General features: G+C 44.3%; 1 protein-coding gene across 43 annotated transcripts in view; it reads right to left on the bottom strand.

The window, feature by feature from the left end:
* The window catches only part of LOC143328042 (ankyrin-3-like), a 125,633-nt gene that overhangs the window by 26,074 nt on the left and 73,974 nt on the right, over positions 1-25,585 (bottom strand). For 21 of the 43 annotated variants that reach the window (XM_076742895.1, XM_076742896.1, XM_076742917.1 and 18 more), the window contains exons 12-34: positions 25,198-25,296; positions 24,896-24,994; positions 24,664-24,762; positions 24,364-24,561; positions 22,721-22,819; positions 20,702-20,800; positions 18,639-18,836; positions 18,407-18,505; positions 17,504-17,602; positions 17,308-17,406; positions 17,077-17,172; positions 15,637-15,709; positions 10,565-10,688; positions 9,057-9,068; positions 6,180-6,282; positions 5,260-5,310; positions 4,510-4,619; positions 3,645-3,677; positions 2,497-2,721; positions 2,090-2,244; positions 1,553-1,764; positions 1,098-1,305; positions 620-716 (exon numbers count right to left, since the gene is read on the bottom strand). In XM_076742895.1, coding sequence (XP_076599010.1) covers positions 620-716; positions 1,098-1,305; positions 1,553-1,764; positions 2,090-2,244; positions 2,497-2,721; positions 3,645-3,677; positions 4,510-4,619; positions 5,260-5,310; positions 6,180-6,282; positions 9,057-9,068; positions 10,565-10,688; positions 15,637-15,709; positions 17,077-17,172; positions 17,308-17,406; positions 17,504-17,602; positions 18,407-18,505; positions 18,639-18,836; positions 20,702-20,800; positions 22,721-22,819; positions 24,364-24,561; positions 24,664-24,762; positions 24,896-24,994; positions 25,198-25,296 — 2,687 coding nt within the window. Of the gene's footprint in view, positions 1-619; positions 717-1,097; positions 1,306-1,552; positions 1,765-2,089; positions 2,245-2,496; positions 2,722-3,644; positions 3,678-4,509; positions 4,620-5,259; positions 5,311-6,179; positions 6,289-9,056; positions 9,069-10,564; positions 10,689-11,192; positions 11,488-12,657; positions 12,801-15,636; positions 15,710-17,076; positions 17,173-17,307; positions 17,407-17,503; positions 17,603-18,406; positions 18,506-18,638; positions 18,837-20,701; positions 20,801-22,720; positions 22,823-24,363; positions 24,562-24,663; positions 24,763-24,895; positions 24,995-25,197; positions 25,297-25,585 lie in introns of those variants that run through there. The other 22 variants (XM_076742897.1, XM_076742905.1, XM_076742899.1 and 19 more) reach the window with 18 other exon arrangements.

Raw genomic sequence — 25,585 nt, 5'->3', positions numbered from 1 at the left:
TTCATGACTTTGCGTACCGTAAGCAAGGAGTTCATGTGCTGAGGTCAGTTTAGCAGCCTGATTATTAGGCAGACCGCAACAATGTGCGGTTGATGTGATGTTGTACCGCTTGTGTAAATGTGTAAGGAAGGAGGTGTTAGTGTGCAGGGCCACAGAGAAAAATATTTGTTTAAATAGAGAGTCTGGAGGAGAAAAACCAATAACATGTTAATACATGTTATTGGTCAACAGACAAGAGGAGAACTCGCTCTGCTTATGAAAAAAGGAGATGCTGAAGTAAAAACTGTCCATTTGAGTGCCAACTGACAGTCATTTGAGTTTTCCTCTTGTGATAGCTTCACTGCCAACTTCCCGTTGCTTTACAGTTCTGCACTGTCAACATTTTGAGGCCCTCTGAGATGTCTTCGAGCGTAGATTTAAAATTCCTTGCATTTACTGTTTGTATCTTCCAGTGATAGAGTAAGTGGTCGGACTCCAATTAACTACTCTTTTCATTAGCCATTCATCTGCTAATTATTTCCTCAGTGATTAATTTCACAGGTCTTCAAAGATATTTAGTTTACAATTATACAAAAACAACAAAAATATCAAATGTATATATTGTGTATGCATGTCTCACCTGGCCGACACATTTGTGGTGAAGGAGACGCAATCGGTTACAAAGGACAGTGGTGTGGTCCCGGTGATGTCCTCCCACTGGGCAGGGGACGTCCCTCCTGTGTGAAACAGCAGCCAAAAGATGAGCTCACTGCCTTTCCAGCCTGGCCACTGTTTTAGCTTTCATAATCCTCGTCCTTTTATCTTCTCAGCTCTTCATCTTCCCTCCATCGATCAGTAGCTTCTGACATCAAAGTAGGCCTGATGTGCCCACGGCTATTCACTTCATGGTGACTCTGAGTTGCTAACTCTGGTTCATGTATAATAAATGGATAAACAACTGCCTGGTGTCTCAAATAACATTTATTAGCATCAAGTGCACAATGACTGTAAAACTACTTGCATGAAACTACTCAATAAACTAGTTAGTCCTGCAGAAGCATGATGGATAGAGGCAGCGTCGGCGTTGTCATGCTCTAGTTATTTCGAGGGCTACTTGCCTGTGATGCTGCAGAGCAGACGCAGGCAGGGTGCAGAGTCGCCTCGGTGGCCGCTGGGATGGCCTTCTGCCGATCTAGGGGGAACAGGGATTGTCATCGTGATCGGCTTGTGGAACTTCCTCCTCCTGGGCTCCACAGTGACGATGGGGCTGAAGGTGGCTCTGTTCCCAAGGACCGCTCTCACCATGTCATCTGGCACAGGCTGGGCCTAAACACAAACACAGGAAGACAGAAAGAGAACCATAATGTTTGTTTGTTGATTAAACTTTGAGAAGTAGTCTGTCAAACTTTTCCTGAACTTTCCGTGAAATGAAAGGATGGAGGCGGAATCAAATATTCAACCAAAAATAGGTCACGTATAAATAAATAATAAGTCAGTGAACAGTTTTTTGCAACAAAAATGCAAAGTCATGAAACAGCTTAAATTTGAGCTGATCCACGGAGTCCTCCTGTACCTGCAGGCCAACACGGATCCTCTTGGTGAGCGCCCCCTGTGGGAACGAGGCCTGGACCATGGGCACGGTGCTGCTGGACAGCAGGCCTCCGTCAGGACCCATGTGGTTAGACTCCTGCTTGATCCGCGACACCACAGCAAAATACTGAGGAAAATCTCTGGTGACAATGCGGCAAATGCGCTTCTTCTCTAACTCAGCAGGACTGTCCAGCTCTGTGACAGAAAACATCGCTTTCAGAAATGTGATTTAAAGCAGCCGTTTATTGTTATTATCTCTTTCCTACGAAGCCATTAAATATACACTCTGTCTTTATGAATGCATTTCAATGTAAGGTCATATTGAGGTATGACATTCTGGTCAGTGTCACTATAATAGAAGACATTAAAAAGGCTAAACAGATTTAATAAAACAGAAAAACATTCTTCTGTAGTGAAAATCTGACTTTCCAGGTCACCATCTGACATATTGCCCATATTAGGGACAAAAAACCTGTCTTTGATCTAACAGTTGGACCACGCTGAACAACCTTTCCTTTACCTTCATCCATTCCAGTAAGCAGCTCAGTGAGGTCTTCTGGTCTGGCGTCAGACTGGTGCTCCTTCCACGTGTCACCATTTTCACTCCTCAACACGATCAGCTCCCTCTCTTTCCCCCGCATGGAACCAAAATGAGGGATCTCCACAATCACAGGCCTGAAAGAGGCAGTACAACACAATAAAACACAGTTTGAGGAAATACTCAAACCATAAACTAAAGTTTATCTGAGAAAGGCTGTCTGTTTTAATGAGAATTTCTGGTTAATTAGCTGCACTCTAATCCATAACCATTCTCTGAGTCATGATATTTTAAGAAGATACTGAAAAATATCCTCTGTGATTCGCCCCCTGCTCTGCTGAAAACCGCAACTCATCGACACAGAAAAAAAGAAGTCCCAAACGTCCTACCCAAGGAACTGAGCCCCAGCTGGTCCGACCTCCACCAGGCGGCTGACCAGGCCCTCTCCCTCCACCATGGGTGGGGGGTAGGCCAGCTTGTGCCTTTTGGCCAGGCGGCAGGTGATCCGTGTGGGCGCCGTGCACTTCCTGGGGGGAATGATGATGCGCATGCCATTGTGGCGGCTGCCTCTCATGGAACCACCTCTGGCATCCACCATGAAGCTGACCAAGAACCTGCCAGATGAAGAAGAACGATGTCAGAGGAGGAAAAGAAATCACAGACAGAGAGAAAGATAGACAGAAGCCATACCATGGACACAAGTGAGGAGGACGATTCCCATGCTGTGATCACCGTACACCCAAACAAAAGTAAGGAAAGGGGAGAAAAGAAAAAAATAGAGAAAGAGCAAAAGGCAGAACGACAGAAAAAAAAGATGCTTTGAGTTCTGAAAGTTGGCAGTTCTCACCTTCACCTGCCTCGATTCAGAACATAAAACGCTGTCTGAAACTAAACAGGGTGCTAATAAAGTTCAAAGTTTAGTTTCCAGCTCTGAGGCTGAAGGTGAGACTGTTGCCAATGCTTCAGTTCCCCTAAAGCAGCATTCAGTGATCAAATATTAAACACCTGCACAGATGTTTCACCAACATCGGGTTAATGTGATTAATACAGTGTGCGATGTGTCCCATTCTTCAAATTAAGAACACTGGCACGACATTAATATAAGTATTGACACAAGTAAAGAGTGAGGATGGAGTGGGGGTGTGGGCTTAGAAAAAAATTAGTTTATGCACTATTTATGAGCAGTCCTTATGCCTAAAGCCAGATGTGGCTTGTGTTGTGTTATTGGTTGCTTTTCCTATACTGTGTGTTGCAAATAGCCTGTAAGGTTTTGAGGAAGAAAGAGAGAGAGAGAGAGAGAGAGAGAGAGATGGCACATCAATGAAAGAATTCCAAACACGCCGACTACACACTTCTAATATCTAGGCAGTGCAAATGAAACACCAGACCACACGGATGATGTGAGCACAGACTGGAGGAGGAAGAGGAAGGCTAAAAGGAGGAGAGAGAGTGACGAGATGAGCGGGGGAGACAGAGGTGGAGGAGTGAGTGACATCACTGCGGCATCACGGGTGAAAGCAGCGAACTCAGTCATCACCTGGAGTCATACTGAGGGAGCGGGGAGGAGAAGCTGCAAAATAAACACATGGAGGCAATGCAGGAGGCAAACCCCCAGAACCTAGTTTTAGTATCAGAGTTTCAGTCACTGTTGGGATCTGTAATAACTACTGAAGATCAAAGAAAGATTCAAAACCACAGGGGTGGAAAATCAAGGGAACGGAAAACATAAACGCACCGAGGACAAAATGACAAAAATAATATATAAATAGACAGACACACACGTGATAATGAGACAAAAATAGAAATAAAGAACCCAAACTGCACATGACAGATCCCAGCATTTCATTTCTGAGAAGAACATCGTCAAAAGGATGCATCAAGTTCTGTGCAAAGACAGCACTGTTAACATTTGATAGCGTCATATATTCAAAGTACCACATGAGAGCAAAATCTTATCAGTTTAAACAAATGGAGCGTATGAGCCATGAGTCTGCACTTTGTTTCTGCGATGACAGAAATAGAGCGCGTCAGCGAACGTGCCGGGTGACTTCTGGAACATGTCCCTCGACTTATGGTATGACATGAGCGCTTTGGAGGATGAACTGTGTTGTTTGCTGCTGTAATGTCATGTGTACAGTAGCAGCACTGCAGAAGTCCCCCACAGCCCTGCACCTTGTCTGCATCAGTGCTGCAGGGTTTGCTGAATATTGACTCTTAGGGGGAGAACAAAGGACAATACAACAGTTGTGTGTGGTAAGCATATAAAATGTGTGATTTCTGAACCGGTGGATGTACAAGCAGTTCATGTGCCTGTATACATGCACCGAGCTTGCGCATGTTGTTAATGTGTGCTGGTACAATATATCTTGACCGATAAGAGGAGACAGAGCAGCTGTTCTTACCCGGAGTGAATGGGGCTGGACACAGTGTTGTGGCTGTGGTCCATGGTGTCCGGAGTCCAGCTGTAGCGCCGCATACACTCCGAGCTGTAGTCTCTGGTCACAGCCAGGTGCTGGTGAAGAGGATAGAGACGGAGGAAAGGCAGCAAAGATTGAAGGTGAACGAGGGGCGTGAAGAACAACGAGGATGAAGAGGGAAAAGTCAAGATGGAGAAGATGAGAACGATCGAACGCAGGCAAATGATTGAGCAAAACAGAACGAAGAGAGGGAGACAGAGGCAAGCTAGTTATTAATCATTGCACGGATGTAACAGTTAACAGCTGTGACCCTCTCTTCTTTTTTTCACAACCCTGGAGTCATGCATGGTATGGAGCAATGAGCTGATAACATTTACAGCTTCTTGACTAACATTTCAACAAAACTTGTCGCCATTATCCACAGTCTGACCACAGTCTGACAAAAAGACAACAACAGTAAATGAGCTACTATAACTGTGCTGTGGCACTGAAATGTGCAGCAATGAACAAACGGAAATCAGCTGTAATGAATCGTTATATATGTGAATCACGGGAACTCATAAAGCAGCACGAGAACGACCATTCAACAAAACACAGTCGGAATGGAATGAGATGAGAGTGGCGCAGACCCAAAACAAACAAATACACAAAGACCAAAACTCAAGACAAATGTGAGCTGAACCACCGCGACGGAAAAAGTGAGGAATGAGTCTGACACCCATGAACATTTTATACCTTATTGAGCGGGTCAACCAAGTAGGAAATGTCTTTACAGACACTCTGAAGCTTAGGGGAGAAGAGAGACAGTTCAGAAGTCACGCTGAGGCCACTGTGTGGTCCAGACGAGTGATTTATGGTGCTTTATTTCACTAAAGGATCCAATTTCTACTAAAGAAAACATGATCTTATCTCTGTGAAGATGAGACCGACCTACTAGATTTAGGCATCTAAATTCATTCAATCACACTATAGATAGTAGCAGGTGTGACTGTAACCCAAACTTCACAGATCATATGTAGCAGATTATAGTACGATGGAACTGAAACCGTGTATTTTCAGTTACATATCACTTTAATGGGAAGCTCTTTAGAAGTCCAAGACATTTGCTCATTCTGTAAAAGAAGAGAGGTGAGGTAAGGGCATATTTTGGCCATGTATAGTTTGTGATCTTGAGTGATCTTGTCACTGTAGGTTATAATACTAATACTGTTCATAATGTAAGAGGTTACAGTCCTGTTTTCACTCCTCGCCGTCAAAACAAGTGTTGGACAGACGAGACAAGCTCTGCAGAGCTTTTTTTCCATGAGAAAGCAGAGGGGGGGCCTCCCAAAGCCCTTAAGTTTGAATAAACTCCTCGTCAAGGTGCTGTACACTCACCCTCAGCACTTTGGCAAAAGCAAGCACGGCATCAGCACTGCTTCTGTTATGACCTTTGTGCAAGACAAGGAAAGCTACCTTGCTCCCTGCTATAATTCTACTCAGCCTGTTTTCACAAGGCCACTGACAAAAAGACAGCTAAAGCTTGAAAAACCGCCAGCTAAAGACACCAAAGAAGGTGATCAGAGACTGAGAAAGAGAATCAGGTTTGGTATAAACAGTGAAAACGGACGAGAAACAGCACAGAAAACATGAGGAGGACAAGGAATGGATCTTACCGTGTCCTTTGTGGGGGCCAGAATCTCTTCAATCATCATGCTGTCCCGTGCGAAGGAGCTCCGGTTGAGTGTGTTGGACCTATCCGAACTGAAGGAGCGGAGGCTACATGTTACCACGCAACCCAGAGCCGCGGGCAACAACAAGTGATGGGCAGGGGAGCACGACATAAAACAAAAAGCAAGGAATCCATTACTACATGCAACCTCCAGGGAACCAGTTTTCTTACTGGACAGAGAGAGTCCTACAGTGACAAGTGGAAAATAGAGAGAAGCGGAAGGGCCCGCGGTTGAGCAAGGATCAGATACTGCAGCAGGTTATTCAGAGATGGAAATGAGTGTGAGGTCAGTTTGTTTGCATCAAGAGATAGAAGGGAAAGAGGACGAGACTGAAAGATCATTTCTACGTGAGGGCGTGGTCGACGTGCATCACGAACACGGATGTAACTAAGTCTATCTAAATGATAACATATGACACATTAGCGGACTGTGCAGATGTGCACCTGGCTGCCAGGTGAGAGTCGCAAGAAGTCGCCGTGCAGCTCTTTTATTGACAGCAGCAGAAATAAGACTTACTCCAAAGCATATCAAACTGTTAAATCCCACTTGAGCTGGAAGAGCGACATCGCTTTATTCTAAGATTAGCAGCTGACCCAGACCTGTTTCAAGGTCTGTTTCAAGGAGCAGCAACATACAAAAGGGAAGCTGGTCTTTTCTGTCTGCCTTGCTGCAGTCTGCTTTATGGCTGTGCGTGTGGTGACGTGTGCCTATTTTTGCAGCCACTCACTCGATGCGGTGCTGTAGATTCCTTTCAGGGTTTTTTTTTTTTTTTTCTTGTGCTGTTTTTGCTACGGGGATTTGATCAGCGCTAAAATGTTTGTGCGAACTCACAGTCACTTGAAATCGTGTGTGTAGAGACATGTGAAGAACATATACGATGTGTTTCGTGCACTCTGAGGGGCGTCCAAAAAGACACAATCCCAGAGACAAAGCAGACAGCTCTGTGCCTTATTTTGTCAGAGTGTATTACTGTATGTGTGTATGGATGTGTCCTGTGTGTGTGTGTGTGTGTGTGTGGAGGGGGGGGGGGGCGGACGGGTCAGAGCGAGGGGGAGAAAATGCAGAGCTCAGCGTGTTTGAGTGGGCACACTATTCAGCACAGAGAGAAGCCTTTTATTCAGCACAGCCTGCCTACCCCACCATCGAAGTTACCAAGCAACTCTGCATGGCCTGAATGGACTCGCTGGCATGGCAGCGCGGTGCTACGACCCACACCCCCCACCCCAAACCCCCCCACTGCTCATAGCCAGACTCTGTTTGTTCTTCACAGCTTCCTCCTCTTTCTCATTCTGTCCATCCTCCTCTCCTCCCTAAATATGCCCTCTTTTCCATTTCCTCTATTTCTGCATGTCATGGCCCCTACCAGCACTCTGCTTTTAATGCTGCCTGCGCTAGCTCTATTTCAGAGCCATGCTGCTCGGACTCGACTGTGTTCGCCCTTCATTTCACTCAAAGGAAGACTTCTTCCACGTTTTCTCTACCTTGCTGCCTTCCTCTTACCCCCATCCTTCTCCGTCACCTCCCTTCCTTTTTCCACACCACTCCATTCATTTTACTGTTCGCAGATCAAGTCTGCCTTGTTGTAAAATGCACTTTTTTCATGTTTTCATCTGTTTCCCATGAATACACCATATTGCAAAAAGTAAGACGAAATATCCTAAATTAATATACGCTTGTTTTTTTGTCTGACAAGATCTTCTTACCAGGCACTTTTTCAGGGTTTTTTGACCTTAACTATCTTAATAAGACAGTGTAGCTTCTTCTACATTTTATCACTGATGCTGATTTAGCGCTTAAAACTTGAATGTCCAGAATCACAAAGCTGTTTGATCAAGTACAAAACTGCTTTGTCGAAGTCAGAATTTCTTTGCATCCAGACAAATGTTCTTGTTTTTAGTTCTTTGAGACTCAATTTCTTGTTTTAGAAATCTTGGCCAGTGAAATTTTCCAGCTCTGTTGGCAGATGATTTTGCTCATTTTAAGTAATATTTCCTTGTTTTTTTTTCTTCTTGCTTCTGAGAGCTGAGCTTTTGCAGTGCAATGGTGCTATGTTTTTAGCGAGGCGCCTGCGTGTACTCAAAGAGACAACTGTTTGAGTCTTTGTGCGTCCATGTGAGTGTTTGCACGTGAACACATCTGTGTATGAGTGTCTCTCCTTGATGTGTGTGGGGGATTTCTAAATTCCACAGTAAAGTTTCCATCTCTGCAAACCATGATTTAACCTCCAGAATCATCCCGAGTAATGCTGGGACATCTCCAATTGCTAACACATAAATAGGGCAGATAAAAGGGATGGATTATGAACAAACGGATGTGTTTGATCCCTGGAAGTTACACTCAGGGGCACTATCAAAATATAGTGCCACTTGATAAAAAGCCACATCAAAAAGTTAAGGGATTAGGCCACACAACTAAAAAAGAAAAAAAAAAAAAAAAGAAAAAGAAAAAGAAAAAAGGTGCGGCTTTTATTTTCCCATTTCCAGCAAGATTGCCTCTTTTCCACACCTGCATCAAAAAATAAATACATTTACAGTTTGCAGATATGATGGGTTTTTTAATGCCAACGATAAAATAAGATGAATGGCGATCGCCTAAATGGGTCTCAAAATACAACACGTGACGGCAACAGAGTGACAAATCTGCAACCATAAACAGAGTCACAGCAACACTGGAAGGCACCAATGTGGAATGGATGACTTGTGGTTTGAGTTAGCGGTTTATGAGTGTGGGGTTAGATAGTTCAGGGGGTCACATGGGAGGGACACAAGTCACAGCTAATGTTGCCTAATACTACTACTACAACTACTACTCTTTTCTTACCTGATTCTAGGGCTAGAATGAGGGACAGGGTGCAGGAAAACAAGGAAAAGGACAAAATAGAAGAGTGAAAAGCAAAGCATTTTGAAGACATTCAAGCATGATGTGGCTTTCTTTTTTTTCCCATATGACATTGATGCTGTGCTTTTGCATGGTTGTACGCCACAACTGGACACAAGTGTTCCTAGGCTGTCACGAGTGTGTGTGCAGCCCAGTCAAAAAGCAAACCATGCAATGTCGATGTCATAAACAGAAAGGTAAGGAAAAGGAAAGAACTGGCTCAGCATCGGACATTCATTGATCAATAAAATACAGTAGTTCACAGCATTACATTCACACTCCTGCGATGAGACATTTCAGGAATCTTACAAACTGTTCTTCTACTTCTCATGCAGTAACAGAAGAGCAGCAGTATAACAGGGACAGATTTAGTATTTGCAGCTCTACTTTGCAGCAGATGGTGATATTAACTTTATCTGAAGTACCCTTTTTGTTCTCGAAATACCAATAAACTGTAAACAGCAGTAACTGAAAAATAATTCAAAATAAGTGAAAATTCAGTCTCTCCAATATGGCCACCAACTGCTTGTATTTTGGTACCATTTTAATAATTTAAACTGCTGACAACTATTCGCATCATCCAGTCCATTAACTCTTTCCACTGCCAACCCATGAGGCTCACCAAACAAGCTTGTTTACATGGAATCTCTCCATTTAATTCAGTGTTTCCCCTTGTTTGCTGTGGCCCGCTGATGTAAGCAGCTTCCTGTCACTGTGAGCCTTGTTGTTTTTATCAATGCAACCATCACAGTGCATCTGCCATCTGTTAGCGCGGCCACAATACACTGTGGAGCTGCACAGCACTTGTCCTGTGTGCCGCTGATGTGTTTTCACTGAAGCCTGCCAGTTTTCCACTACATGCTTTGTCTGCTATTTGAAACTCTGGTTCGGCCTGCGCCGAATCCTGATGTGCAGCTGTTCACTTACAAGATATCAAAGTTCAAAGATACAGCGTATATCTCGTGTATTATACCATGGGCCATTTGTAATCTTTGCCTGGGTTTGAATGAGGCCACACAAAATGCTGAATCATTATGTCAGGTTGAATCATTAGATGGCAACTTTCCAGCTGCTTTCTCTGGCGATTTCCATTATTGTTTGTGTGCGTGTGTGTGCATGAGTGTGTGTGAGTGTGTGTGTGTGTGTGTGTGTGTGTGTGTGTGTGTGTGTGTGTTGGAGGGGCTGTACATTATATAATCAGCTTCAGTCCAACATACATTTTACAATCTAGAAAAAACTGGCCATCATATCAGATATTGCATCATAAATCTGTGTGTAAAGGGTGAACAACCACAGCATCAGTAGCACTTACACACTTTAATTACTGTAGTCAGACAAACATCATGTGGCCACGATATTCTGAGGACAATTTGGCCCAAATAATTGACAGCACTGCACCAGAGTACATCAGCGGTTGTCATAGGTGTGTGACAAAAATGACAGGTGCTTACCTGGCTGAGCGGGCTCCTATGCTGAAACCCATGTACCCCTCCTGAGGGAGGGAGTCATCCCCCAGCTCTTTGAGGTCCTGAGGCCGCAGGTATTTGTCCGTGTCCCCAGTCATCGCATCCTCACCTGGTGTGTGCGTGTGGGGTGAAATAATAAAATCCTGTTAACTTCAATAGTTAATCCGGCAAAGAGATGCGATGCGGCACCTCGGGATGAAAAACAAGCCCTCACTGCCGACATCAGTCTCTCACTTATTTGATTATGGTACTTATAGGAGGCCCTGGATCGTTTATCAACATCACTTTGTCGTCGAACCAAACACAGCTCACTGCAACTGCATAGCCCCCTGCAACTTTTCTTTTTGCCTATTCATCTGACAGGGCAGAACAACAACATGAAGCCGGAACATACAGCGGCGCAGATGCTTGACTGTTTCTCAGGTGAGACAGTGATAATGCCATCAGAGGCAGCAGCAAAGCCACTTTGCGGTATATCTGGAGCTCCCCTGCAAAACCAAACGCAGCTCCTTTCACAACACTCAAACACAGAGCGCAGCAGAGGGTTTAACAGCCACCAAAGCCTCAGCACCATAAGCAGAGAATAAACGGAAAGTGCACAACCGCACCGCACCTCGATCGGCGGACCGGTGGACGATGACACGCCGGTCAACGAAGCCGGCGGAGCGGCTACCGTGCTTCCCCTTCTCCCTCATGTCCGGCTCTGTCCTGCCTGCAACACTCTGCTCCTTCACCGCAGCCCCTCCCCCTACCTTCAATACTGCCGCACTCCGACCAGACACCAGCACCAGTGTCAAGCTCGACGGCATTTAAAAGACGCGTTTCCGGTGTTGCGTTTCAAAATAAAAGGAGCGGTGAAAGGGTTTTAGTCGTCAAACCTCACCTATGACGATAAAACAGCTAACCACCTATCACTCAGCACTCATGGAACCACGTGACAAAGTCAACTCCAAGCAACATGGTTACATTAGGCAACTGAACATTCACTTAAAAGTTTAATTTAAGACATGTATTGTGCTCTTGGTTGCATTCATGTGCTTCCACTAGATTTTTCTGGATATCTGGATGGGCCACATTTACCGGGAGTTACATCCCTCAGTCTTACTGTTTAAGTGACCAACTTGTGTTGCAGCTTTGACAGTCTTCAGCAGAAATATAGGTCTATATAAAGTAATATGCTTTGGTAAATAAACCTTGGCTTGAAATATTGCTTTATGATCAATGCATTCCGGAGGGTTTTTATTAAGAAGAGTAGTAAATTCTTTAGCAGCACAGCTCATTCTCTGTTTGCTCTTACACGTCCTTGTCCTTAAATGACTCTCAATCAATCTAAAGACAATTCTGTGAACATTTTGTATTCATCAGCACGTTAAGAGCGTGTTGACAAATGCATGACGTTTCCCATTATGAATGAACTTGTGGGATTATTTGCTAAATAAACTATGTACATTAAGGGTGTTATCAACGTGGGGACTTTGGTGGACGTTACCACAGGAAGTCAAGTCTGGAGCTTTCCGCGCAACTTTGTTCTAAAACGCTGACGCAGAATAATAATACCACTTTTGGGATCAATTTCCAAAACGTCGATCCACGCAAGAAGAAGAATAAACCCACTGATTATGATTTTAGAATTCAAGGCAGCTGCGTAGCTATGATTTTGTTTCCTGGTGCATTTGTTGTGCTTTTATTCTGATGGGAACACTGATCACATAACTTCCTGTGTTTTTCGAGCTGTCTCAATCGGCTCCCCGCTGCTGTAATAATGTATCGCCGTCCCATTCAAGTTCACATAAACCCACACACACATACTCCACCCCTGACACACACACACACACACACACACACACACACACACACACACACACACACACACCTCCGTCACCGTATCAAATACTCTCTTCTTCTTCAAAAAAAAAAATGTCTACAGAAACCAAATTTCATCCATCTCCTTCATCCACTGCTACAAACTAAAACCAGTAAAAGAAAACAGTTAAAAACAAAACAAAACATGACACCACTTTCTGCCTTCAAAAGCCAAATAAAGCCAAATAACTCCCTGTGAGCGTCTCGCTACTTACCTTTGTCCACCGCAGCCATATTGATCACAACTATTCTTCTAATTCCGGAGTTGTTTCTATTTTTCTAAAGCTGCACAAAACGTTCCCAGGACGAAGAGTAACTCCAGTGAGAGACGAGGACTACCAAGTGGTCCATTCAGAGCCTGTGGTGCTGATGGAAAACGCTGCCCTCTCTTCACCCCACGCACTTAACTCCACTCGAACTTGCGCGTTTTTTTCAGCTGGTGCGCACACCTCTGCCGCCTTTTCTCCGCAAAGAAACGCGACTCCAACTCAAAGTTTTGCGTCTCCTCGCTGCAAAACAGTGCACACCGCTGAGCCGGAACAGCGCCAGTCCAAGCCATCTGATGCGAGCGGCCACACCGGGGTTAATTCTCCTGCAAGCGGCTCAAAAAAAAAAGCTCATCTCATTGGATTTAAAGAGAGAAAAGTCCCGGTGCGTCCCAGGCTCAACAGCATCCAACAACAAACTCCGGCTGCAGGGAGTGAACAGGGGCTGGAAGTGTTTACCGCTCCGTGGAGAGCACAGTCAGCTGACAGGCCGTCTGAGCGAATGCCTGGGAACCTCAGTGGAGGAGACAGTGACGGGGAGCAGAAGAAAACTCTCACTGAAACACTCCTGCCCTTTCCTCCTCCATGGTGGAAGTTACAGAGGGAGTCTGGCTGCACACCAAGCTGCGCGTGGGGCTAAAATAATGATGAAATAACCACAGCAGGCATCATTTTGCCTTTTTTTTTTCTTTTTCTTTTTTTTAAAATACATCTTGAGCAACATTTCTCTGCCCAGTTCTTCCTTCTGCATGTTGCACACAATGACTAAAACTTGCACAAGAGGTGTTTGACAGTTATAGACTCCAAGAATACATTCTGTAACACCAACTGTGGTAATAATATTCTCCAAGACCAGCTCTGACGGCACTGCGTAACAAAGAGTTAAGTTGTTCTCTAAAGATGGTACAATTAGTGTAGCTATAGCAGTCCATAGAAAGCATGAGGTGAGCGTGTGATTGCACAGGCAGGCCCCCCCCCCCCCCCCCCCACACACACACACTTTTGGGACATTACATGTACTTGCATTCATTTCCTGAACACTAACCCTTACCTTAACCTTAACCTTAACCTAAAGCTAACCTTACTCTGTCCTCAACCCAAGACTTCACCCTAAAATGTAATGATTTGCATCATGGGGACTTACATCTGGTCCTCATTAGCAGATGAGTCCCCACAACACAAACAGGTCTATGTACCCACAACATGAGTGAGACACAAACACACGCACGCACGCACGCACGCACGCACCGCACACAAACACACACACACACACACACACACAATAACTCCCAGACCAGGAGTGACCGGTCACACTCGCTCTAACCTACGGCTTAACAGGATTGGCTCCCCTCATATAGGATTAAAGAGAGATGTGGAAACTCTTTACTTCCTCTAACTCCTTTTACACACACACACACACACACACACACACACACACACACACACACACACTAACTGAAGCGAGTCTGGTGCTGCTACCATTGGTCAAAGTGAATATGAAGGCTGCGGTGCACAAGTACAATGCTGATGAATTATGCACACAGTATAAACAGTTTATGTGGAGTATATGAGGCCATGGATACTCTGTATTTATACCATGGATACCCTTCATTTATAAATCCTGCTTGGTAGTGAAAACACATCCAATTAAAGATATGTCGATGAGGACCTTCATCCAACAGCTACATTACAAAACCATCCATTATCACCTGATATGTGTGTGTACGTAACTTGTTGAGTCTAGCTGTATCACATGACACAGAACCCCCCTCCCGCCCAGCTGTCCCCTAAGCAACAACCCATGAACAAGCTCATCAATTTTACAGGCCTGTTGGCTTTGTGGTTCCAAAACAAAGGACAGAAGACTGAAGTGCGCAGCCTGACACAATGTGACTTGTACCATGAACTTGGCTGTGCTCTGCAGAGCTACAGCAGCTACTCTGCAGCTAACAATGATATCATTCAGGCCGTTTATCAACATTTAAATACTGTAAAACGAGATTCTTTCACTGGATGTATGCACGCCTAATCACAGTTTGTCATCTGAATTATAAAGTGAGTCACACTGACCTCGTTTTCACTCGCTCACAGTGTCTCCTTCAAAGAGACTGCATGACTGAAGTTAGGATGAAACCTCACAAAGTGTCTTTGATGAGGAGAATCATGCAGTATGAGACTGACGGTGTGTGAGCGGTTAAAAATAACAAATGTGTTTTCAAGTCGCACTGAAAATAACATCAGCAGTGTCAGTTCGTGAACACAAATGGGACACTCAGACCTGACAGAAAACCAGATTCGAGGCTGAAACAGCTCAATAATTTAATGTTCGCTGGTGGATTTCTTGGACAACATGGAAACAGCAGAGACCTTATGTTTCGTCAGATGATGGCGGGCAAGGAATTAATCCTCAGAGACATATCTTTGGGATTATGTATGAATCAGTACATCTGATTCATAGTGCTTTAAACTGCAGAACAACTAATGTGCATAATCACATCATTCTGTATCAAAAGTGTGTGTGTTCTGGCAAAGCTGAATAGTAGCACAGCAAAGGCTTGACGGTTAGCTCTTCGACAAGGCAGGTGAGTTCTGCTGACGTGCGTTATGTTAAAGGAAAACAAACAAACAGACAGACAGAACGGTGGAGGCACACTGGTGGCAAATACCTTCATCAACATCTGAAAAAGACTCCTCATTGAGAGTTTCCGGCACATTGGCCCGGACTGTGTGATTTGGACACACATACAGTGAAACATGCACACGTTAAGGAAAATAACGTCACATAGCACACAGTCACAAGTGTATGAACATCGTGCAGCGTGTTTATTCCAATCAAGTCAGTTCGCAAGTATCAATTCATTTAATTTTAGTACCTCAGTGGCTGAAAATGACGTGAATGAAGAGAAAAGTTTAGTATTCTTCACATACCTTCATCGTCTGACATGTCGAGGAACTCGTTCATGGTCTCTGGGACGTTGATTTTGTGTTTTTCTGATGCACTCTGCAAACATAAAAAGCAGACGGACAACTGAACAACCCAGTTTTGAAAAAACAAGTTGATATTGCTGAACATATTTACATTCTGAACAAATCCCTGAAAGCATAAACCAGTTCCAAATGGAAAATACAAGCGCGATTCCAAAAAAGTTGTTTGCCGTTTGCTGTATATTTACACACACTGACATCCTAATCCTGAATATTATGCTTCCTGATGTTGTTAAAGCATCCAATAATGCCACAAATCCCCAAAGTCCCTAAAATTCTGAAACTCAATGCAGCTTCCAAATGACTTTACCAAAGCAGCACTGAGCTGAGTGTAAAATACAGGATTTAGGGGTGCTCTCATCTGCTGTAATACAATGGGCGAGTATGCCTTGAAGACTAATCATTTTGAAAGCCTTATATCAGATGAAACAAAGTGTTTTAGATATAACTGTAGTCATTAAACAACGACCAATGTGTGACCTTTGTGCATATTTCCTAATACGGACATTAAACTGAATCTTAGCCATGGCCCCTGTCACAGTAAGAAGTAATGATACTGTATGTTTGAAGGCCATTTTACCCTCGTAACTGACCGGCAGAGGCCCTGCAGGCTTGAATAGAGACATTATAGATCAATCACACAAAGGTTTAAGGAAACGACCTTGATCTTTAAGTTACCTCACTTATGACTAATACACTTTGCTGCTGATTGTGCAGGATCCTCAGCGACCTCTGTGTCCGCCTCTTCACTCTCTGCCCCCCCCCCCCTCACACACACTCCTGTCGCCTCTTCATCATCCTACCGCCTCTCTCTCTTTCACACTTTCACACCCTTCTCCCTGCCCCTCTTTCTCCACACGTGTGTGATCACATCGCTGTGAGTGACCTGGGCTATTTGAGGAGAAACCTTAAGCTCCAATCTAAGCCCTCTTTCTCGTTCTCTTAATCAGGATAACTTCACACATGTGACACAGCGAGACTCGCTGGCTTACTTGCTGGCTGATTTGCAGGATTCACACACTGACTCCACTTGCACTATGCTGCTGGCTGATTGGCCAAGCTTTCATTCGGACAAGGAGTCTGTGATGTAGTTCAATATAGCAGCTCAATAATTTTACGGGTTTTAGTTCGATAGTGATGGATACTTTACATTAAGACAGACGATTTTCTAAAGCATATCCATTAGTTTTAAGCAAACAGAAACACTCTTAACAAACATCAAAATTCTATTATTTATATGGTAAAAACCCAAGAGAAAGTTACACAGTTATGTGTACGGTTAAGTTACACAAAATATTCATTAGACTTAAATCAGTTTGGTGATGCGATAGAGATTGTGTGCATTTAACTACATGAGATGATGACAGGAAGACAGGGTCTCACCATGGCGGCCAGATTTTCGTCCGTCATGGGCCTCAGAGTGTCCACCACAGAGATGTACCCGAGGCGACAGGCGATGGATAGGGCAGTGTTCCCATTCTGACCAGTGACAGACCAACAGGAAGTTATTCACAGGAGGCTCACCGAGAACACAAAGGGCATTCAGTGTTTCATGGAGCCTCAGCTCTGTTAGAGAGTGTGTGTGGGGGTGTGCCAGTGTGTTTGTGCACTGACCACGGTGAGCTCGTTGGCTGAGGCCCCGTGCTGAAGCAGCAGGTTGATGATGTGGGTGTGGCCCTGCTGAGCTGCCTGGTGTAGGGGAGTGTATCCGTTCTAGATAGAGACACACAAACACAGTCAGGCAAATATACATAAATCTGGATCTAAAGGAAGATTTACGCAACAGGAATACGAAACTGTGTCTTCCTACCTTGGTTTTGCCGTTGACTCTGGCACGGTTCTGCAGCAGGAAGTTTGCCATCTTTGCATTGCCATAGTGACAGGCCACGTGCAGCGGAGTGTAACCCATCTGCGTGAAGGAAAGTAGACGAAGGGAAGAGATGCCAGCATGAAAGGTCGAGCGGATGAAAGGAAGAGCACCGTACAGTTACTGAAAGAACTGGCTGATATTGTAAGAATTTAGAAATGACGGTGCCTCCACTTCTTCACACGCTATCTGTGTTTATCTCTACTTCATGTCCCCGCTGAATTATGAGTACAGTGCATAATGGTAATGGATGAGATCAGTGAGTGAATAACCTATTCGCTGTAAACAACTGTCACATCAGCACAAACACACACACGCGTGCGCACACACACACACACACACACAAGATGACCTTGCGTTACTCCAACCTTCAGCTACATGAACGTGAGCAGCCTGTTATGAGGCCCGTATGTGTGTCTCTGAATGTAACTGACAGAGTGTGACCGAATATTAGAGCATGTGCATGCTTGTGTGTGTGTGTGTGTGTGTGTGTTTGCTGCGGCATGTGATGCATCTATAAAGAACACCTTCCACTCAGGTATCAATCCTTTATTTATGTAGCACCTGAGATGATTCTGGCTGAACGTGCATGTGTGTGTGTGTGTGTGTGGCTGTGTGTGAGAGTATTTTTCCGATGCCATGAATTCACTGAAACTATTTAGAAAAAGTTCAAATAGAGAGAAAACACAGAGACAAGCATACGCAGTGAAGTCAATGATGCGTGTCAATAAAAGATTATGCAGCAAACCTCACAAAGACATTTAGATCCATATTTCAGTGTGTATTCACAGTGTGAGTGTGTGTGTGTGTGTGTGTGTGTGCGTGCACTATCGGAGAAAGCTTTACCTTTGTTTGTGGGTTGACATCAGCCCCGTGGTTGAGAAGGACTTCTGCAACATTGACCTTGTCCTCCTGAGCTGCTAAGTGGAGTGGTGTAAGTCCGCTCTGTATATGCGGAAAGGACACACACAAACACGTGTCAACACACAAATTCATCTGTTATAGTGGGAGCACACAACAAGACTGAAACACGCCGTCCCTCTCAGGAAACAGGACGCTGGGAACTAGTTCTGGGTACCTTATTGCACATGTTGACGTTAGCGTTCTTGGCCAGCAGCAGTGACACCAGGTCCACGCTGCCCTCCTGAGCGGCCAGGTGAATGGGGCTGATGCCTTGCCGCGTCACGGCGTTGGTGTCGGCGCCGTACTCCAGCAGTGTGGTCCCAATGTCCATTTGGTTCTTTTTGGCAGCAATGTGGAGTGGTGTGTAGCCATTCTGAGGCAAGCAGAAGAGATGCAGGGGTTAGGATGTCACACTCCAGTTCTGGATTTGATGGCTGGTGGATTATTTCATGTATTTATAGTTTAGGAACGGCTTAGTTATGCTCTGTGTTGCATAAAACAAAGAAGACTTTCATTAGTTGCCTTCTTCTTTAATGTATTTTATTCTATTCATACATTACAGACTGAAGTAGAGACAAGGTTTTAGGATGGCTACCACGGTAAGGCTTATTCATTATATTTTATAGTCTATTATTCATTCTATTCAGTTAATTTGATATACTCATTTTCTGAGACGACTCAATCCTGAATCAACACGAGAGGCTTCAAGAAGTTTCAGTAGTTCAGCAAAAGTAGTTACTGCAACCATAGCAGTAAAACCCAAAAGTCAAGATTTGTCCAAATTTAACATTTTGCATCTCCACATATAATCCGCGTAGTCATGACACCAAGGCTAATGAGAAGAAGAAGAAGAAGAAGAAGAAGAAGAAGAAGAAGAAGAGGAAGTTCATCAAAATAAGAGTAGACTTTCAGTTTACAGACAATCATGAAGGCTGCTGTGCCACAGTTTGTACATTGGACATTTATTATTGAAGGGAGAACTAGCACTTATTGAAGAGCTTGTGAATGACCATCTATCTTAAGTCAAAGGAAGAGGTGAGTGTAGAAAAGGCACCAGTCACACATATTTCCAGGGTCTCTGTGTCACAACCGTCACTGCGTTTGAGCTCTAAAACTGAAAACTCCATTGAAGTCACACGTTACTTCCAAACCATCCTCCTCCTCTGAATGAAATTTCATTTCTTGGGTCGTTTATTTCAAGTCTAAATCAGTGTTTTGATGGATACGACGCATGCACCGTGTTTTACGCCACCGCGCTGTGATCAAACAGGGCTTGTATTTGTGTGTGCAAACACTTCGAGACAACTCCCCTAGCACACAGAGATTAATCCCTTTCCAAAAGCACTTAAATTAGTCCAAAGCGCACCAACTTTAGTACCCAGCCAAATGAAAAACAATTTATGGAGGGAGAAACTGAGAGAAAGGGAGGCAGGGAGGAATGACTAAGGGTGTGGGAGGGAGGCAGGAAAAGTAAAGGAATAAATAGAGACTGATGCAGATGAAGGGAGAGAAAGAGAGAGAGCGAGGAGGAGACAAGGCAGTAGCAAAAAGGGAAGACAGCGAGCAAAGATGAATTAGCTTTACAAGCTTTGGTCTCCCCTCGCAGGATGTCTGTCTTGAACGACGGTCCAGCCAAAAACATTTCCTGCCATATTTTGGTTGTTCTGCCATTCTGCTCGTACTTGTTCTGTGGTTTTGACAGACTACCAAAGCCCTGCAGGAGACTGACCACAACTTGACCATATGTCACTGGCTCTGTGTGTTTGTGTGTGTCAGACATTTCAACAAACGCAGTAAATAACGTGCTTTTTTTTTTTGTTTGGGTTGTTTGCTTTTTATAGGGAACACACAAAATTTACAGCCATGGAACAGACATCACAAAAGTGGGTGGTTTGAAGTATTGGCTGCAGTAATTTACGGCGTGCATACCACATAACCAGTCCATTCACATGTGCTATCCAGTTTTATTTTAAGAGAAATATGAAAATATAGCATCCAATAAAGCACCAAGCTCAATATGCTGACAGTATGAGCTAAATTCTGGCTGGTGGAGCGATTTCAAAGCTGCACATTCAAAAACTGGACAAGATGATATGAGAGAAAATGGGTGGGCATTACACCTTCATACATACATGTACATTACACACAGAACAATGTCGGTGGCTTGAGACAGCTCTGGGGGAAGTAGCCAGGTGAATTTATAGGCGTATGAGTCTTTATGTGTGTTTGTGTGGATACCTTGGCGGCAGCATGTGGGGAAGCTCCCTGATCCAGCAGCAGCAGTGCCACTCTCTGATTATCGTAGTGAGCAGCTACATGCAGTGGAGTTAGTCCGCTCTAAAACACCCACACCCACCCACACGTGCGCGCGCACACACACACACACACACACACACACACACACACACACACACACACACACACACACAAGCATGCAACACAGCACCAGGTTAGAAGATCACTGAACACACACACGCACACACACGCACACACACACACACCGATAAGTAAAATGAAAGAACCAAACCAACAGAATGTAAAGACATGATGAGAGATTGAGAGATGAGCAGCGAACTAAGATGACAGTTAGTGCAAGAGACAGTTTAGAGCAACAACTTCATGCTGAAATCAAGAAGTCAGGGGAGACTGACATCATCAAAAGACACAGGGATGATTTTGTCTTTGCTGGCCTGTGGAATGTGTCTCCAAAATGACAACTTTAACTCAACATTGTGGCAACAATTGTATGTAAATGGTTCATTAAGCTTAAGTAGCTTAAGAAGGAGAATTTCTTTCAACCCGTAAAATAACGTGTAAAAGAGTAAACCTGCACCTGCAAAAAAATCAAACAAAAAATCAGATATGTTTCATTTTTGAACCTGTAGTCTTCAGACTGAACCGACGCTGCCTCAAAGTGACATCACTTGAGTCATTACCTCAGCCACAAAAGGCTTTATAGAACGTTTTTCACATATGCAACAGTACTGTGTACGTACTTTGATCTGTAGTCCTTCATTTTATCTGAAAAGATCTAAAAGCACCAAATATGGAGATGGATGGTTTTCATTGGACGGCAATGATGTGACAATTAGATTTGTGTTTAGCAGTAGTATGAAGAGTAACAGTGTTAGAGTGCTATCAGCAGCAGTAGCAGCATGTTGTTGTTATTATCTTGGATTAAAAATCCCCTCCAGACTCAGCAGCTAGGCCTGAGTCACGAGGATGCTCACTGAGTCACTGGAATGTCCTGCGTATTCAACAAAAACTTGAATTTACTCAGAAAAAGTGTGCAGAATATACTCATATCATCCCATGAGCTGTTGTTACAACTGTCCTGGACAGGTGGAAAGCATCTATTCCTTTATTTAAGGAGAAAACGTTTGTTGGTTAAAATGTGAGGAAGCCGAATAAATCATTGTGTTTCTTGTAATCTGGAAAGAAAATCGGTGTGATTTAACTACAATGAAGGCCTGATTTCGCTTTATGTTTCGACTCAGAGTTACAATGAGACTGATTTTAACGCGACACCACCGAGCTCTGTGGAAGCTTCATTATCATACCTGACTGCCATTATGTTAAATGCTCTCAGATGGTGGCACAGACGCACACACACACACACAGACAAACACACACACACACACACACACACACACACAACTAGCAAACACCATAATCAGTGCCAGTGGGCCTGTGCTAACTGTGTCAATGTGTGTGTGCATTTGTATACAAATGCGTGTGCATGTGGAGGTGGAATGAGTGCATGTCAACAGGGGAATAAAAGCAAATCTACCCAGAAGGTTTTTGCAACAGGACAAGCATCTGTTGCCTGCGCTGTCCTGGGATCAGTCCTAAGCCCGCCACTCCTCCACACAACCACCCCCACGCCCAGCTGCAGCTTGGAGAATACAACTCCAAAACATTGGGTTTGCTCTCTCACAGACAGGTTGGATAAGAACAGGCGACAGAGAGACTTGGAGCATAATGAATGGTCACAGTATCTGAATGACTTCCTGATTTTGGCCAGATATCGCCAGTTGTTTGTAATGATGATTTGAGTTCATACTCCTGCTGCCTTCACTTCGCTCTGCGTCGGAGCGTCATCTCCTGGCCTGTATGTCGACTCATTTCTGTGCCAGGCCCCTCCCTGCTTAAACTTTCCAGCACCAAAAAACATAAAAACACCTTTAAATGTTCTTCAAGATTAAGACTGACGCTCTCCAGTGTGTCGTGCAACTCTTTTCTTTTAAGACATCTCACCTTTCCAGCAGCGTCGGGTGCAGCCCGCTTCTGTAAGAGGAGACTGGCCACCTCCATCTTGCCGTACTTTGCTGCCACATGCAGGGGACTGAACCCTTTCTGCTGAACACAAAACAAGATAAGTCATCCAAATGAAACACGCCGGAGAGATGGAGGAGGATGGAAAGAATGAGAGGAATGACAGTAGCCCTTTTTAGTTAGAAGCTGAAAAAATAAAGGATTTGCAGCATGTCTGTAGCAGCACACTTGGAACATAAACTTACTGTAACAAAGACAAAGTTTTTAGTCAAACTGAAAAATGATGCGGCTTATCACCCCATTCAAAGCCCATTTAGCTTATTTAAAACAGATGGCTTCATAATAAAAATGAAAATTTCCATCCAATAAAAGCTTTTTCTTTGGATAACATTTGACACGACGTAATCCTTCAAAGGCATTGCCAAACTAAAATAACTGTTGTAGAAGAAGCTCAATTTAAACTGCTTTTTAACTATCACAAATCCACTTAATAAACTACATTAAAGATGATGGTGATCTAAGAATTATTTCTGCATGACCAATTTAGCTATAAAAACACATGAACTATGATTGTTTTAAGGTTTGTGATGCCCTGAGAGGCTGATCCAAAGGCCCTCATTTCTTCATGTATTCCAGGACTATAAATGGCTCCTGTATAATGTTAATTTTGGCTTTCTTCCTGGGTGTATGTGAAGATATTTAAAGGCATTAGGTCATATTTTCCAGAGGAATGTGGGACTCCCACAGATTCCCATTCCACGCTCTGAAACACACGACCTCATTTGTGCGATCGGTTACAGTCAGTATTCATACAGTTTACGCGGTGAAGGATCATTTTAGATAAGAATGGCTGGTGGATACGGAGGTCAGATTTGAACGTTTTAAAAATGTGGGAACCATATTGATTAATTTGTTTCAGAAATGGGTCCATTTATGGTTTCCACCCCCCAGTTCTTCTGTTCCCAGATTGGTATGACATTATTTTAACAGCTGACTCAGGTGATGTCCCAAAAGATGCTCCATGTGTGTGCATGTGTGTGTCTGGCACCATGGGGTTTACTCTTCATTAATCGGTTCCACTGGCAGAGGTCACCTTCAAAGACGGCCCCCAGCAACACATCACACACACACACACATGCACAAACTAATTCCAAGTCTATCTTCCATCTCTTTTAGCCCTCGATCCATGCAATTAGTCATATATGAAGCCACCAAAACCAGAAAGTGACATTATTCATCCACGGTCAACTGTGTGGATGAAGAAAACACTTTTGCAACCGCTGACCTGAAGGTGAAAGCTGTGAAACTGATGTGACTGCACTATGTGACGGAATTTAACATGGTTGAGCCTTGCATTCAGTTTATAGGAAGGTTACTGTCTCATAAGTGTAGACAGTGAATGTTTCAACTGCAACTACTAAGCATCATGGAGGCTATTGGAAATGGAGACTGGCGCCCACTAGTGGAGACACATAGCACTGAAATAATGAAGATGGTCTGGTCTGTCACTTGGTTCTTCAGAGGTGTGTGTCTGTGTTTGACTGTATGTGACGTCATGTGAAAGAAAGAGAGACATTCAACTCCTTCACCTCATCCACTGGAATAAGATCCTCCACCAGACCCACCTTAGTCGAGGAGGAGAGTGAGGCTCCGTTCTCCAGCAACATGGCAGCAACATCTTGGTGTCCTTCGCGGGCAGCCAGGTGAAGGGGGGTGTAGCCTGAGGTGGTGGCAGCGTTGGCAGAGGCGCCGCACTGCAGCAGCTGCTGGACGATGTCGACTTTCCCCAGCCGACTGGAGATGTGCAGCGCTGTCTGGTCATCCTGCGGAGAAGGAGGAGAAAGTGACTTCTGGCCCGGTGTTTTATCATTGTTTGTAGTTCTCTCCCCGTCACAGTGATTGATAATGAGGCTCAGCGTTCTAACCTTGGACTTGGTCTCCACCTTGGCTCCGTTCTTGAGCAGGTATCGGACTACGTCTGCCTGGCCCGCCCTGGCTGCCATGTGGAGAGCTGTCTCACCTCGCTGGAAGACACAGACACGGTAATCAGCGGGAGCTTTTCAGGTGCCATGATGTGGGATTTGAACTCACAGAAACATTCATTTGATGAAAATGTACTTCTAACATGTTACAGCACGTCAGAAATGATCCACTCACTACGTTGGTGGTGTTTGGTGATGCTCCGTGGTGCGTCAGTGCATGAACAATGTTCTCATGGCCCATGAAGGCTGCCACATGGATGGGCGTCAGGCCAGACTGCAGAGAAACAGAAGATTATTCACACGAAACATTGAAATATATATCAAATCTTAGTAAAGCTGTCAAGAAGCGACACGAAGTCCAAAATGCAGCAGCTCAGAACTGTTAAAAATCAGTACAGTTCAAAGAAACCACTTCTGGTGCCAAGTGCTGACAGGTAGAGTCAGGCAGAAAAGAGGGACTGTGGTCCAGTCTGGTACCTCAGTGACAGCCTGGATAGACGCTCCATGTTTAAGCAACAGCTCCATTACTTTCACTCTGTTCTTCTTGCAGGCGATGTGAAGCGGAGTGAAACCATTCTGCACACAGGGAGAAAGAGACAAAACCTGTAAAACTGTCAGCCTGTTCTCTCGTAAGGAACGAACTCTCCACCACCACGAAACATCTGCGACTGTGTGGCTGCTTTTATTAGGCTGATAAGGAGAAGCAAATGATCTGCCAGGAAATGAATGGGTGGTGCAGGAAAGTGTCAGCTGCAAACCACAAGGGTGAGAAAGAAACCTTTAATCTCTCAATTGTTCTGCTCCTTCTCGAATCCCGATTGCTAGAAAGCGCCTTTTCATCCCTCTGTGTCAGTTTCAAAGACTT

Source organism: Chaetodon auriga, chromosome 11, assembly GCF_051107435.1.
Source record: "Chaetodon auriga isolate fChaAug3 chromosome 11, fChaAug3.hap1, whole genome shotgun sequence".
NCBI classification, from domain to species: Eukaryota; Metazoa; Chordata; class Actinopteri; order Chaetodontiformes; family Chaetodontidae; genus Chaetodon; species Chaetodon auriga.
The sequence above is the reverse complement of the archived record's forward strand: the minus strand, read 5'-3'. Positions and strand labels throughout refer to the sequence as shown.